The sequence below is a fragment of the Parus major genome, chromosome 7 (assembly GCF_001522545.3).
Source record: "Parus major isolate Abel chromosome 7, Parus_major1.1, whole genome shotgun sequence".
In the NCBI taxonomy this organism is placed as follows: domain Eukaryota; kingdom Metazoa; phylum Chordata; class Aves; order Passeriformes; family Paridae; genus Parus; species Parus major.
The window spans coordinates 6,311,518-6,328,039 of NC_031776.1; the positions used below are offsets into that span (position 1 = coordinate 6,311,518).

The 16,522-nt window shown below is 40.0% G+C and overlaps 1 protein-coding gene and 1 long non-coding RNA gene across 24 annotated transcripts in view; one reads left to right on the forward strand and one right to left on the reverse strand.

Moving 5' to 3' along the window:
• The window catches only part of LOC107207546, a 30,831-nt gene extending 15,080 nt beyond the window's left edge, over positions 1-15,751 (forward strand). For 11 of the 20 annotated variants that reach the window (XR_004498335.1, XR_004498341.1, XR_004498347.1 and 8 more), the window contains one exon: positions 10,872-11,958. This is a non-coding gene — a long non-coding RNA (uncharacterized LOC107207546). Of the gene's footprint in view, positions 1-10,871; positions 11,959-14,310 lie in introns of those variants that run through there. The other 9 variants (XR_004498350.1, XR_004498349.1, XR_004498348.1 and 6 more) reach the window with 9 other exon arrangements.
• Positions 1-16,522, reverse strand: part of CALCRL (calcitonin receptor like receptor) — a 64,995-nt gene that overhangs the window by 5,541 nt on the left and 42,932 nt on the right. For all 4 annotated transcript variants that reach the window (XM_015634850.2, XM_015634848.3, XM_015634849.1 and 1 more), the window contains exons 7-12: positions 13,496-13,622; positions 11,897-12,050; positions 10,637-10,697; positions 10,452-10,518; positions 4,785-5,003; positions 4,378-4,419 (exon numbers count right to left, since the gene is read on the reverse strand). In XM_015634850.2, coding sequence (XP_015490336.1) covers positions 4,378-4,419; positions 4,785-5,003; positions 10,452-10,518; positions 10,637-10,697; positions 11,897-12,050; positions 13,496-13,622 — 670 coding nt within the window. The remainder of the gene's footprint in view (positions 1-4,377; positions 4,420-4,784; positions 5,004-10,451; positions 10,519-10,636; positions 10,698-11,896; positions 12,051-13,495; positions 13,623-16,522) is intronic.

The window sequence follows — 16,522 nt, forward strand, 5'->3', positions numbered from 1 at the left end:
GAGCAATTGGAACTAAATGGTTTAACAAGGTCAAAGAAGTCTCTTGGCAGAGCTGGGAGATAAACTAGGCTTGCCAAATGACACACTCCAGTCCTCTCCCACACTTCTCCTGGTTCCTTCAGGAACAACTGTCTATCTTATTTTTACTTGTTAAAAACATTTGTTAACCAGTTCTAAAGGATACCCAAAGGATTCCATAGCTCCTAAGAGCCACCAGCATCCCTGCAAGACAAATGTCTTGGGGCTACTTCCAGGGAAAAGCAGTCCAGCTGCTCCATGCCAGGGACAGAGCTATAAAAAGGGTTTCCTGTACAGGCAAACAGCATTTCCTCCCGGCCTGCCCCAGTGCCCATCACGCTCTCTCCATACATTTCTAGTTAGTCATGTATATTCCTGGCATTCTTCCTAAAGCCTCTCTCTTACTGCTGAATCAGGACTGCACCTCTGTCCTGCTGTGTGTCTATTCTTGTAGGGTCTTACATCCTTTCATCTATCGTGAAATAAATGTCTTTCAGTCTTCTCTAACCTTCCAGACATTTATAGAAGATGGGAAAAATCAGTTACGCTCTGTTCAACAATACCTCTTGTGTCTGCCCACAAGGTGAGAATATAACTTTTACCACTTTCTTCTCAGCTTTGAGCAGTGGCATGGAGCTGTAAATTCAGCTCAGGAGGGGTAGAACTTTGTAACTTTTTTACAAGAAAGGATATTAAGACAAGCATTGAATGAAAAACATTGTAATAATATAATTGTACTTCTCAGTCATTAACAGAGATGCTGGTTCCAACTGGAAGAGTCTTTCTTTCATTCTTTCTTTCTCACCTTATAACTTAATAATGGCTGGCTTTGATGAGTTTGCAGGAAGACCTCCTTCCAGTCAGCCCTTTAACACTGGTAGTTTAATGCTGAGTATCAGACAAGTTAAAGAGCTCAGTAGCCAACCAGGAGAAAAAAAACCCCAAACCAAACCACAACACAGCCTCATCTATCTCATCTGCTGTACAACAGCCTGTGTAACCTTGCAAACCTGAGACTATGATCTTCATGGCAGCATTTCTGTAGGGCAGAGAAATGAAAGAAAAAAAACAAACAAACCCCACAAGGTTTACACAGATCACGTAGGTCATTATAGCACCTGTTATTAAAATTTCAACAGGAATTATCCCCACTGATTTATCAGAGATCTCTGACAAGCTTCTTCTATGGCCACAGCCTGTATGACCCCAAAAGCCATGCTAGGCCATCTGAAGCTGGAAAACATGATGTGTTGAGAGCATCTCACTCTGTGGGCTGCTGGCCCATGAGCAGAATGTGAGTGTCCTTGGGGAAGGGCTGCCACAGAAGATCCAAGCTGAAGGGCTTGCACATCCACCCTGTCTGGAGGAGGTTTGTGACCAACAGCTGCAGTGCCTGTAAGAACTGGATTTGACAGGCCATCCCTGGCTGCTCTGCTCAGCAAACTGGAGATGTTCCTTGGCTACAGTCAGCAGCACATACCAGCTATTTTTCTTACATTTCTTAATTTCTCTTCACTGAAGTTTTATCCTAGAAGATCAATTTTGTTCACTTTTTGGTCAGAAGTGTCTTGCTTGAACAGGATTTGGTGCCTGATATTTGGTGCAAAATACACTAGCATGTACAGTAACAGCTGGGAAAAGCTAAGACTTAGAAAGAAAATTGTGCTTTTAGCATTTTTAAATTGCTAATATCCCACAGGGAATCTCTGCCCCACTGTCACTCCAAGTGTCAATTCCAACATCAGCATCACCTTTAAAACACAGACTCGGTGCAGCCAAGTGCTACCACCAGTCCCCCTGGTGCTGCTCCTTCTGTAATCTCTCAGGAGGTGCTGCTGTGAAGGGGGATGAGGAGCAGCCCCTGTGCAGCCCAGCTAAGCTGCAGCTGCAGGGTCTGTTCAGGCCCTGCTCTGACTACAGGGGAGAAGACGAGTGCCTGCAGCCCCACTTGGCAGGGCTGGAACCTTTCAGGGGACAACGGAAACCCATTTTTTACGTGCTGACATTTTTCCCTACCTACTCTCTCCCCTTGGATTTCCTTACTTATACAGTTGTTTATAAAGCATTAAGTAAGTCCCTTCTTGAACAAGGTGTACTGAAAATAATTTTAAAAAAAGCAAATAGTGGTCACAGAAGCACTGGACCCAAAAGTGGTTTAAAAGACACAAACTTCCACTCTTTAGAGAGCAAATACAGACATGTACATTTACCTAAGTCAAGGTCTGTGGTCTAAAAATTTAATTCCTAAATTAACAAATGTTAAAATACCCAAGTCCTGCTTTAAACATTATTCTGCCTGTAGATATTCAAGCAGTGATTCATTTATTAGTATTTGTAGGAGTTGTGGAAGAGCTCATCTTTTACCACTGATGAGCCCATGGTGAATTTAGGACATGACTCAGGTTTGATTTTTCTTACGCAGCAAAAGAGGATATGTTAAAAAATATGAGTTTGTAACAATGAAATATTATCAGACACAGGAATAGATTTCAAAATCAATCATAATTTAAAATTAAAAACAGCCTTGGAAGAGGCACAATGATGAAGACAGAACTGAGCAGCAGATAATGTTGTTTCATAAAAACTGCAGAAATTTTGAGGTTTTCCACCCCTCCTCCCTGATTTTACACTGGAGCAGAACAAACTGATTTTTTCCAAATGCCTGTTTTTAGAAGGCATTCTGAACTATACTATGGCATTCTGAAGCCATCCTGAGCTTTCTGCTCTGTAGAAGGGCAAGAGTGCATGAAATGTCAATGCAGAGCAAGGGCAAATGATCAGATTTGATCCAGAACACTTAATGATGTTCTTGCTTTGAAGCCAATGTATGAGCAGGGACTTGAACCTGCATCTGCTCTATGGTAAAATCAGATCAAGGCCCCTGCTCCAGGCCCACTGAACTCAGAGAAAGCCATCTTCATCTTTTCGGGCTCCTTGGCAAAATATCAGTGGGACTCACGCATTTGTGTGGCGGGACACACAACAATGACACGCAAATAAACCTTCAAAGCCCATGGTAGCTTCACTGCAATTCTGCAAGCCTTGGACTTGGGAAGAGAAGGAAGGGCAGTCTACATGAAACATTTCTAGCATTAACCAAATATTTACCTGTGAGTAAAAATTACTGCTCAATAACACAATAGAAAAACACTGACATAATTTTAGAACATCTGATAAAAAACCCTAAGGGATCAGTCTTAGGAAAACATCTGGTTACTCCCACATTTCTGCTTACAGCCTATACTGTAACCACACTAAATGCAGAACAAATGAGCAAACAGATGTGTAGGAATGAGTATAGCATTGCAATTGTTCCTCTGCCAAACGTGTTGGCAAATTACCAGTTAGTTTTTTGGTGGAGGTAGTTTTGTTCACTTGTTTTGGGGTTGCTGGGATTTTTTTAGGGTTTTTTTTGCAAGCAAGAGCAACATTAACGATTTTAGATATATTTTTTTAGCCTTCATACTGCTTTGATCTCTGACACTAAGCCTCTTGAAGTGTATTCTCTACAGCCTAGGACAAGAGTTTCTACATGAAAGTCACCCTGTGCACTCCAGAGACCTTGACTTATCCAAAATAACAGCAAAGCTTGTTAGCTTCAACAGGATCAATATCATCTATTGCTGAAACCTGGCACAATCCTCTAATGTCAGAGTAAGGTTTGTCCTTGGAACTGGCTGATCATCTGATCATGGTACCTTAAACACTCACTTCTAACCCACACAAATTCCTGCCCTCAGTGCACAGAGCTGTTAGGGACTACTGTTGGAATGGTGCTTTTCACTCTTGCTAAATAACCAAAATTCCAAATAAATAAATTTCCAAACCTCAGCCTAAAATTTTCCCAGAGAGTGTCATAAAACAACCCCAGACTCAGAGAAGGAGTTTGTTTGGAAGAGACCTTAATGACCACCTAATTCCAGCCCCCTGCTGAGGGTACAGCCCAGCAACACGTGTGCAGCGCGTCCTGTTCCTGCTACAGAAGGACCAAGCAGTGATTCTCCAGGATAACATCCTGTACAGCTTCCAACACAGACAAATCTTCTGGGTGTTGAACTGCTTTTTAGTGTTATGATACTTATATGGACTTCATAGCAAAGTGACAAGTCTCTTCAATTTCTTAATCAAGACAAATGTGTATAGCTTAGCACCCAAGAATCAGTCCTAACACACTTACTGGTGCCATGAATGATGGCACAGTCCTTTCCAAGCTATGCTCTTGGCATCCTGATACTTTGTTTCCTTCTTTTAATTTAGACATAAAATGTAAAAAAATAAAAAAACCACATCCTTAATTGCTGAAACAAAAATATATAAAAATAAAAATTATTATAGATATAGTGAAAGTTGTTACTCTACCTCGCCATTAAAGAAGCAGAAAATCGTAGCCACCAGTAGGCCCTGCAAAATAAAAACAAGGATTCTGCTTTAATTCATATGCTTATGGGCAATTTCAAGTGTGAGATAATTAAAGGTTTCTGATAAAATTCAGATATAGATAACAAAGAAAATGCAGGATAAATCTAAACATGATAAATTATTTCTTAAAATTGATCACTAAAAATACAGGACCAGCTTTCTGCCATGATGCTTCTTTCCTTTGTAAACTGGAAGACAATTAAATAAGAATTCAGCATGTTGAGAAGTCAAAGACTACTGGATGAAGATCTTTAAAAATTGAAACAGCATGATAATTTATCTTTTATCTGATTGCCATGCCAACTGCTCTGAGCTCAGGTGAGCAAGGGCTGCGTGCTGCTTCCCACCTGGTAGTGCATGAGGATGTGCATCACATAGTCATACACCTCCTCAGCGATCCGGCCCTCGGGTCGCCATGGGAACAGCACAAACTCAATGCCAAGGAGTGGGACAAGAATCAGGGTGGCTCTCACTGCTTTCATGTACAGGTTGGACTCAGCCTTGTGGGTGTCTTTCAGCTTGGTTATGAGAACACGAACGATATTCAGCAGGAAGAAAAGGTTCACCTGTCGGAAAAGAAAATGACATTGAGAAGGAGGTCTGGAAAATAATCCTACACTCTGATTTGTGAGACTGGACACCAGACATCACAAACTCACACTGCCTGGATAGCACTGTGATTGTACAAGAGATATCAGATAAACATCTTTGAAAACACCTTTATGTAACTGAGATATGGCTCTAACTTCCAGTATCCACACCCATTCCTTGAACTCTAAAAGCAAGGTACCTGTCAGTGGTAACAAACCACACACCTTTTTCTCTGCTGCCAGGAACAGTGCATGAGTGAAGAATTGATTCTTTTAAGGTTGATCAAGAGAGAGGATGATGTTTTCCTCTCCTTATATTTAAATATGGTTCTTCAAAAAGCTGCTTTTTATTTTTCAGACATGTATTTGGTAAATTTATAGAGAAGAAAAAATCAGAATAATAATAAAAAGGCAAAATTCTGCTACAAGGAACTGTATATTCCTCTAGACAAACAGTGGATTTGGCATTCTTACAGTAGCCAGTGGTTGGATCTCTTATTCTTTCAGCAGAGCTGCCAATGGGGCAAGCACTGAGATGATGCTCTGTGTTGTTCCCTTGCACTACTGAACTTATTTCCATAAGTACTAAGGCTATTTTGTTACAGATGGTCTGTTCTGTTCCTTCAGTTTGATCAGAAAAAAATCCCAAACTGTCACTGTGAGCAAGCACAAAACTTGATACATACACACACAAATATGTGCATGGATAACACACACATCTCCCAAGGATGAGTAACCAGAGCAACAGCAGCCTTAGGGATGATCCCACCCCACCTGCATCTCCTGTGCAGCCCCTGGTGGAAGCTGCAGGTAGCTGAGACCCTGAGAGCTCAGCCAGTCCATCCCCTTATCCAAGGCACACAGAGACAGGACAGAGGTGGTGCTCTGGGGAGCGGCTACGGAAGGGAGAAACACAGGCTCTGCTCCTATCTCAGCTTCCAGAGGACTGTCTGCCCTTGCCAACAACTAGAGACAAAAGGGAGGTAGGGGAAGAAGCTGGCAGACAGACAGACAACTCCCTTCCAAAACACCTCAGAATTGCTGGTCTAGGAGGAGGCTCTGTCTTGCTGTAGCACAAGTGCAAGCAGGGAAGGCATTTCAGACCACGGGTGTCACGCTGCCTCCACAGCCATGGCAGAATTCTTCCTGTCAGTTCAGGCTTTCAGAATAAATAGCTGTGTGCTATTATAGCAACATGGCCAAACAGATATGGGGTGTTATTTATATTCTACTTACATGCTATTTAAATCATTCTAACAGGAAGTTGTTTTACATAGGAAACTACTGCATGAATTTCTCCTGGAAGCCTCCTTTATGCTTTAAGCTTTGTTTAAACAGCCAAGGTCTTCTGATTCTTTCTCGAGGGATTTATTTAGATTTTATGTGGCCCACGATCCCTATCCAACTTCCTATAGTACGTGCAGACAATGAGCCCTTCCTCCATTTCTAAATTTAATCCTTCTCAAATCTACTTGTTCAACATTAACATGTCTCAAACACTGCATTTTCTGCCCTCTCATGTTTTGGTAGGATGGCCAATTCCTATAACATTGTCCTTATGAGCTAACTGAAGATGAATGTTGCAGCAGCCAGGCATAAATAGCAACACTCAATGAGCTGTTTCTTTTACAATATGCACAGAGTTTTTCTATTTGTTTCACCCATCAAAACCAAAATGCACAAAATTAAGCATGCAAAGAGTTTGCAAATAGCTAAAAGGGCGAAGAGGAAGCTGGAGGAGGCAAAGCAGAGGGCAGAGCAGAACAGGATGAGTGTCAGTACAAGTATATAGCACCAAGTTTTGATGAATATCTTTTCTGTCAGAAAATAAGAGTGAGAGCAGGATGAACTGAATTTTTAATTCAAGTGATGAAAACAGGTCCTGGTTTTAAGTGAGGTGCTAAGTAGATTTTTACATTTAAGCAAAAGTAGGGCAGTGGAACTCCTCGCATGCACATTATCATGAAATTGACTGTGATGGTTTGGAAAAGCCCAAAGGACCTCTGTTGTGGTTCTGCACAATGAAAACAGAGTGAAATCGCGACAGCCCCACAGTGACCTGAAAATTGAACAGGGCAACTGAGAAAAAACAGAAACAAAGGCAGAGAAGGCAATCCTAGACAAAAAAAAATGTGTTAGTGCCTATATGGAAACTCAGGAGCATTTAGCTTCTGGCTTGAGTGTGGCAGTGAACTGAAGCCAAGGTCCCAAGTCAACAGAAGCTGCAGTTTTTGAATTAAACTCTCCTTATGTCCCTGATATTTATACTTTTCCCTATGCTGAGTTTGCACTAAGTAGTATAGTAATCCTTGCAGGTTTGAATTCTGTTTCAGTTCTTCCTTAGGATGATATAAACAGGCCATTCTCACTCAAGGCACTCAGATATTCTTAGATATAAGTTGGTAGCCATTGTTTGGCTTTTAATGCAGTTGTGCAGCTCCGTATCTTTGCCTGCTTGGACACAACTGAGCATTCAGCTTCTAAACACCTGAGCCTGCACCAAGTTCAGCTTAAAGTCATTAAACACAAGGACATGAAAGACAAAGCGGGGAGCACATGAATTTCCTTCTAGCCCACCTTCAATCAGAACTTGCATCTATAATGGTCTGTCAGACTGCAACACCAATAAATAACTTTATTAGAGGGAGAAAGGAACATCCCTGTGACAATATTTATATAAGTAATGGCATAGCTAAATAATCCAGTGGCACCCAAACAAACAAAAACACAAGAGCACTGGCACATCTGAAATCTACATGGAAATCACTACTGCATTCACTGAAGTGCAAACCAATTCCTTTCCCTTCCCCCTCTCATTGGATTTTGATCATTTTGATCAATATGCATCTAGCATGAAAACTAACATCACTCTCTACTGTTTCTTTAATTGTGATTGCTTAGGCAGATAGATGTAATTTAATGCTCAATTGAAGACAAGTCCAATCAAAGTGCAACCTGTTTCTTTGGCAGAAGAACTGACCAGAGTTATGTAACAACAGGGACCATAAAAGCAGCGTTGTTTTTAACTTTATGTAATTGTAGGATTTTCAGTGATGTAAAAGAGTTAAATTCCCATTGGTTTCTGCCAATTCTCCCTGGCACTTGACAGTCCCCTTCACATTCTTTGAGATCTGCTCCTGCATATAGAAATAGTGTCTTCCCCCTCGTTATCTAATTTGCAGTTTAATGTTGATGCTTAAATGTCTACTAAAGCAGGTCATGCTTAGTAAAGTGTGGAAATTGTATCTGGCAAGCAAGCTGCTTAAGCAAATGAGGGTTCTGTTCACAAAGCCTAAACACATGCATTTAACTTAACATCTTTAGCCTTGCCTTGTCTTTTCTGAATTTAAAGAAACAAAAAAAACTTTATTTATTTTTTTTGCTTTCAGAAAGGTAAGCAACTCCTTTAAAGCACTTTCACATCACAGGCAAGATATGCAGTTTAATCTGTTATTCCTGCATGATTTTCAAAATAAATTTACTGATCGTACTGAGGCAAGAAAAATACACTTTCAATTGGGTCATGAAAAATGTAGGAATATCAAAAGTGAACAAAGTTGTAAATTGCAAAGAGGATGGACAAAAACTCTGCCCAGACCAACCCCAAAGAGATGATTATTATGCCTCCAGTAAAATCAAAGAACATTCTGAATGTGGCCTTGAATAGAAACAAGACTTGATCATTTGGGACAGATCCAGTGCATTTGAATCCCACAGGAGTCTGGCTACTTGCAGTGTGATTTTGTGGAGGCCACTGCTTAGAATGAGAAAAAAGGACCTTACATCCTAAAATGAGGTCACTTCATGGAAGATAGTACAGTCTTATAGCTTTTACAGAAACCTTTACATTGCTATTTAACGAAAATTCTAATACAAATTATCATTCAGCTTGAAAGAACTTAAATGATATATCTTTGAGGAGACCCCAGAACAATGCAAGTAACAACCCACCAAAAAAAATCCCTATACTTTTCTGTGAAAACAGGGTTTCATCTTCTGTGTAAAGCAGAGAGAATAAAAATTGAAAGGATTTAGGACTGGGTTTAAATTTACAGATTAGAGCTCAGCAGATCTTTACATTAACAGATACAGCAGACCTGACTGACAGGACAAGAGATTACCAGCAATAATTCACACCCCAAGGGTCACAGCTCTCAATAACTTCATGGGTACTGCTCTGCCTGCCCACACAGAGGGGCTCAGGTGTGTCATGGTATCATCGCAGTCCTCAAAATTTAAGTTCACTAGTTAATTTCTCTGTGAATGAAAAAGGGAGTCACAAGAATCCCAGGGTTTATACATGGTCTTCTGAGAGAATTCTCTATGTATGAAATGCCCTCCAGGTATTCATTAAAATGTTAACAGAAGAGGAAATTTTAGATCAGAAACTGAAATTATATCCATAAAGTTACTTCAGGTTTTCATTCTTAATCAACTTTGTGTTGTGAACTGAAAAGTGGGGAGAGAAGTCAGTCAGCAGCCATGGACTCAGCATTTTGGCCAGACCAGCTCAAGGTTTCTGTTACAATAAAACAAATGACTGTCATACACAGTCAGGGGCTAATCACATACGGAATGCCTCTACACTAATTGGGTTTGTTATGTTGTTTAAGTACACACCTATTTCTATTTAGCAACAATCTACTGACTGAATTTCATAGAGCAAATCCAGTCCTAGTGCAATTGATGTGCAAGATTGATTTCTATGCAGTAATGCCCTGTTACTCACCTAGAATTTCATTTAGTAGTGAACACTGAATAGAGCTGGCATTAACCAGGGGTGTCAGACAGAACACTGCTCTGAGATTTCATGAGCACTCCAGAAACAGAGGAGCTGCAATACCCCAGTGGCCAAAGCAGACAGTGCTAAATTAGTGTCAGAAAAGGGGCAGTCACAGGTGCTGCTAGAACCATTTGCACTGATTCTGTCACAAAGTGCCTGCTCTAGTTTCTCTCCATCCCGTATTCCCATCCACAGTCAGTCCTGGCATCCAAACCCCCTTTCCCTGAATCTCAGACTGTCTGGTGGCTGTTTGGCCACAGTACAGTGACACAATGAAGCTTCTATCAGGGTCCACCTGGCAATTAGCCTGGGCATGAGAGGCATGCTCAGCTAAAGGAAGGATTTTAAATTCCCCTCTAGTACTCCAGGGTAAGGTTTAGTTCTTCCTTGTTGCTAGTATTTGAGTGGAATGATAATCAACATTGCAAACCCCGAGTTTCTCAAAGGACCAGAGGCACAGATCCTTAATAAGGCCAAGACCTCTTGTATCTTGTGTGTCTGAGGCACCTGCTGGGTTAAGCAGCAGACTCACTAGTGACAGTGACTTCTAAATGTTAGCTTAAGGCTCTTACCTTTGTACACCTATCAAAAGCAGCCAGAAAACAAACAAGAAAACAAAGTATTATTTGAAAAATGCTTACCAAGAGAGCAGCACAAATAGGGCCATGGATGATGTAAAGCAGATGAGTATCAGAGCTGATCCAACAACTATAGAAAACAGACAGGAAAAGAAAAAATAAAAAAAAGAAGGCATTTATTAGCTTTGGTTTATTTTTTACCTTAAAGAAAATATAAAAGGTTTGCTAAGCAAGCTGAAGGTACTTACTTGTCATTGTAATATAAACTTCTTGCAATGGCATGTATGCAGGCAGGGATCAGTGGAAAACCTGTGGAGAAAAACAAGTATTTTCTTCATTAGTAAAATTTGGTTAATAACAAAGTAAACTTGCGTATCTTGCAGGAATCTTCTATATTTTCTCCTCACCCAAACTATAAACCTGCAGAGAAAATCAACTAACACAGACCAATTTAAACTTTCTTTTGTTGTATTTCTTTCTAAGGGCTGTGTGAAACCTTATCCCACTGACTTGCCAAGAAATCCACAGCAACACACAGAAAGACAAATCAACTTTTCACCTTTTGGAACATAGCAAGATCTTCATTAACACAGATGCTTTTCAGGCTGCAATCTGCAGTAGCACCAAATTGGAAGGTAATATTAAAATGGTGATTGCATACATGAGCACAGCCTTAGCAGTATAACCAGTGGTGAGCATGTTCTCACTGGTATCAGTACCTTGCTGTATTTAGAAAACAACTTTGAAATTAGACTCAGGAAATCGAACCAAATGAAAAAAATTTAAAAGAATATGCAAATTAGTCATCTAGGGCCCTTGACACTTTGGTGGTACCTGATATCCAGAAGCTGCTGAGCACCTTCCAGCCACACCTCAGCTGTGCCTGCAGTGGGACAGTGACCCAGGTACCAAGTCACACTGGAGCTGAGTGTGCCAATACAGCGAGGCTGCCAGAGCCTCCACTTTCACTTAGGGAGTAAGCCCTTGTGCATTACCTGAAGTGAGCAAGCTTGGCTTGTTAGTTTTGATACCGATACTACTTGAGATCTTCAGTTACAGCTATTCTGTGTTTGTTTAGTGAACAATACAGGTCAAATGGAGCTGCTGGAAAAATAAATCCTCAGCCATCTCTAACTCAGTTCTGACCCTCCACCCTAGGCACGGCGAGACTTCTCTGAAAACAAACATTCATTCCTGAATAAACATCTTTGAGGTGAGGAACAATGAATAATTACTTCTTAAGGTCTTTTTTATAATAGGAGACTATTTTCTCTATGCAAAGGAGGAGTCACTTCCTGACTCCAGAAATGCATAATCTCTCTCTTTCTCGGCAGAGGTACACACACATTTCCTACATTAATATTTCCAAGCTTGTTAAAACACTACAGACAAAGAATTGGGCTGTGTCATCATCACTCAAAGCTACAGCTCAGAGAGGCAAACATACAGATGTTTGAAGGAGGAAGAGGCTGCATTGACCTGAAAAACCACAAGGTGAAATCACATACCCCAGCCAAGAAGGTAATACCACATCAAGTGCTGCTTCTCAGCAAAAACAGCCACCACAATCAGAGTGTGCAGGTAAATGCCTTCACACAGCATCCAAAAGTAGTTGCAACCCATCAGGTACAGGTAGATGAACTGTGACACTTTGCAACTAACCTGCAGGAAAAAAACCCACCAGAGAATAATTTAAATTTTTAATTTGCAGTAATCTCAGAGCTTTATTTGCAAAGTGGAAAAAAATACCACTCAAGGTAATGCTTATTCTGTTTTCCGCTAGAAGGAATAAAAATATTTCTTTACTTTCTAAAATAAAATTTCTATGGCACGACAATCCCATACTTTATGGTGACATAAAACTAATAACTGAGTCTAGATTTTTATTATTCATACATGGGGACCCCATGATCCTCAAAGTGTGGCAGAATGCTGTTATGATATTTTGCTTATTGCAAACCTTGCCATACTTCAGCATTCCAAATCCTTAAATTATCTGACAGTAACCCCGCAACAAATGTACTTTGATGTGGGTAATCCCCTCTCACTTTTACCATCACAATATGTAACTACCCCAGAGAACAATTAATATTTTTAAAATTCTTACAATATTTCCAGTTTTAACCTACTCATAACTGCACCGAGGGACCGAGAGCTTGCAGTAGGTTCTGGAGGAGCCTGGCATTCATTTGTATTTAGCTTTATTCAAAATATATTCTACAGCTCAAATGCTATAATATAATGTATTGGGAAGTCTAAAATGTGATGTTGTGAACAAGGAGCAACAGCTAACTTACCGATTTGGTCACATTAAATCCCATTTTTTCCCCCCCTCCTTCCAATATTGCTTCTCACTTCATTGTTCTATTTCTGCCACTTGGCTTAAAACAAACCAAAACCCAATATTGTTTTACCATTTTCTCTGCTACCTAACTAACTTGATGATGATTTTTAGCAGCTACTTAATAACCTAATAATAACATAATCATAGTAACAGGTATGTTTTCCAGGACATTGATGACTGCTTCAATAGGAGAAAATGCAATTATCTTTTTACTGAATTCAGCTTCTGGAGTTTTACCCTAACTTCCACAGAGTTAAGATTTATCTTCCATGTCTAAATAACAATAAAGCCAGAGCTAGGGGTTTGTTTGTTTATGTACTTCATCTTTTGACTCTTTGTGTTGGAAAAATAAATTGTTCTTATTTTTACTGAAGATGGCCAAGGTAAAGCCACAAAAAACTAGCAGACAGATCCAACCTTTTTTCTGCCCCTCCTTGGTGAATTCAGCTGTCAGCCTCCCTGACAAAATCTAGAACAGGCTTCCCTGCAGTTGTTTCAGGGCAAGAGCGATTCTGTGGAGCTGAGAAGAGCTGTTCAGTAAGCTCAGTCCCTCAAAGCACTTTTACTATTTCACAACCTCGAATGTGCAATGTCCCAGGCACCGTGAGACATCTGCTGCGCTACGTCACACGGACACGGCGTCAGGAATGCTGTAACCTCGCTACACACAACATTTCATCAGCTGTGCAGCTCCCACCTCTGCTGCGCTGCTCAAGCCATTCATGTACAAACAAACAAGGCTGGAAAACCAACTTTCACTTACTGGGTTAGTTGCAACTAATTCCTGGTTGTTGGCGACGGCTGTCAGTGAAATTATTGTTACAACAGAGTTGCAAACAAAAGAGAAAAACAGATTTTTATGCAGGGTAATCCTTTGGCAACTCAAGCTCCTAGAAAAGAGAAACAAGAACAAATGAGTACATGGGAGAACAATTATGTGTACTTGGGAACAACTCTCACATTTTGAAATGCTAGAGCTCTCAATTTTACTAACAAGTCTTACATCAATCCTTTCTTCAGGACCTGAGTAATTTTAATACACCAAAAGGAAGAAAGAAAGAAAGTGCATTTAGGTCCAATGTGTTTATAGTGAAGACTTGCTTTGTAGTGAGCAGCTGAAAATTATTTAAATGCTGACAATAACTTTAAGATTTACATTACTTTTGAGTAGTATCTGAAGAATTTCCCAATTACCTATCACACCTGTGCTTGCTGAAGCTGTCTTACCATCTTTCCATTTACCCAAATCTGTTCAGATTATTTGAGGGTAACTCCTATTACTCATATCCTTGTCATTTTTCTTCCTTCAGCCTAAAGCTAGAGAAATATCTAAGCAAAATAATACAAATCTCCCCCTGACTTTTGTGTATAACTTAGTTATACAACATAATTATGGAATCCTTAAAGAAATGCATTTAACTGTGTTAATTTCTAAGGTTTGCTTTTAATTTTGCAAGAAAAAAGAGATAATATCTTTGGAAGGTTTTTTTTTTTAAAAAAAAAAACCTAGGGATTCAACTGTATCAAAGAATGTTGAACTTGGGTGCATAAACTTTCTGTTTTTCTGCCATTCTTGAGGAAGCAGGAATAACTGTGTATTCCAAGAGGAGGGATTGCTTCTCATTCAAGTTTTTCCAGTGAACTCCTGGGTTGCTTCAGAGAGAGCATTGACTGAAGCCTCTGCTGCAGAGTCTGTGCTCTATACCCACACCTGCCTGTCTCCAGTTAATGGCCAGAGAGATGGAGTGCAGCTGACTGACACTTTGTAATAACCAACTGAGGGGAGAAAATCTACCACTTACACACTTGCCACTGAGAGAAATCAGAAATGCACTCAAAAGTGCAGCAGGCGACATGTCTAAGCTGTCACCCAAGGGAAAAATAAAAAAATCCAAGTTTTCTGGCCTCTTCAAATGCCATGGCTGGAAGAAAAGATAAAGGAGGGACACTGATGATTCATTTTTAATTTGAGAGGATAGAAGGGAGACCTTTACATTTTTTCAGAGAAATGCAGATATGGAATCTTCACAAAGGCTGGAGGAGTATATTGAAAACTGCTGACTGATGAAACAACAATCAAGGTGATCCAAAGGAAAAAAAGGACAGCCCCATAAGCCTGGCTATAGGGCAGATCTTGGCTGCATCCTCTGCAGCTCTCACAAGGGCAGTGTACAGAGCACCCACAGATCCCTGGACTGAGTTCACAATACACACTGTGCAAGCCCTGAGACAGTCCATGACACTAAAAGAGCCCATGGCACTAAAAAACAGGGGAAGGAAACCCCACCAGAAACCAGTGCTGCCATTTACCAGGGACCTACAGGAAACTTTGTTTGCCACATATCATCTGGCTGAAGAAAATACCGAAGAAAAAGTCTCCAAGGGTTGCATATGAATTTGAGGAAAAAATATATTCCATTAGGCTCTTTAAGATTTTATTTGAGTCTTGTTTTAACGCCCCAAGCAGATAAACTTTTAATTATTATAACATTTCTGAATGTTACATTATTTGAAAATGTATTTTTATATGTTTTTTCCCTGTATGGTTTATATATGAAAAGAGAGACAATACTAGATTCCAGCAAAGGGCTTTGTGTAAACAAGTCCTGAAAAACTCTGGAATTCTGTCTGCTTATTGTTAAGACTCAGGGCTCAGGCAAGGAAGAGCACGTACAGCTAACGGGGCCATCTCTCCGGGTCATCCCACAGCTGTTCCTGTTGAATATTCAAACACACCCATCCCCACCCACCTCCACCCATGCATGAAAGGATTGAAAGGATCACCGGACAAGGAACAGAAAGCAAGACTGATGACATTTAAAAACTGTTTTTCGTAATAAAAAGATTTTTCCTAAGGTTCCCCACCCTCCCTCTTCTGTTTTCCTTCCTATATTCCTTTTTTCTTAATGACATAATCTCCTTTATCACTTAATTCTCATATTTATGATCTAAGTACATTTGAATGACCAACCCCTCAATTAAACCATCTGTAGTAAAATAAAAACAGACTTCCTACTAAGTTATCTATTTCCCTCCTTTTTTCAACTCTTATATATCTTGGGAATTAGGGAAAATTAATTTCTCCAGTATTTCTCCAGAAGAAAAAAGGGTGACATTTTCAAAAGCCCCTAAGTGGGTTTGAGATCGAAGTTTTTAAGGTATTTTAATACTGTAAAACTCAACCAGTGAGATCCATGTATGTATCCTAAGGAGAATCATCTGTTCAGATGACATTAATAGAGTGACTTAGGCAGCTCCTGTCTCCAAAACAATCCAATCATCAGAGCTTCGCCCACTCTCTCCTTAACACAGTGCTGCTCTCCTCTGTGAATGTTGTCATGGGATTTGACATGACACTTGATCAACAACTCCTTTACTTCAGGTGAGTTTGTTTGGTTTTGGCTTTTTTCACTGCTTCAGTTTTTGTTGGGAGCGGAGGGGGGCATCTTTGAAACCATAGATCTCCTTTATCCTGAATCACTGCTTTTTAAGTATTCTCTTGCCTCATTTTTCATTCTTTATGAAAACCATACAATTATTTTAACATTTGCAACACGTGCATGATGTTGAGTATGTAACAGAATGAGAAAGCAGAGACACTGCAAGAAGTCATTTTTATGTGTCATGGATGAGTTTTCAGAGACATTCAGAGTTCCAAGTTTATGACCCATTTCATTCTGTTAAACCAAGAACTCCAATGCACTTGGGGAACACAAGTCACAAGCTTGACAAGTACTTCCAAGGAGAAAATTTTCTGAAGAAAAACCAAAATTTAAAATGCAAACATAAA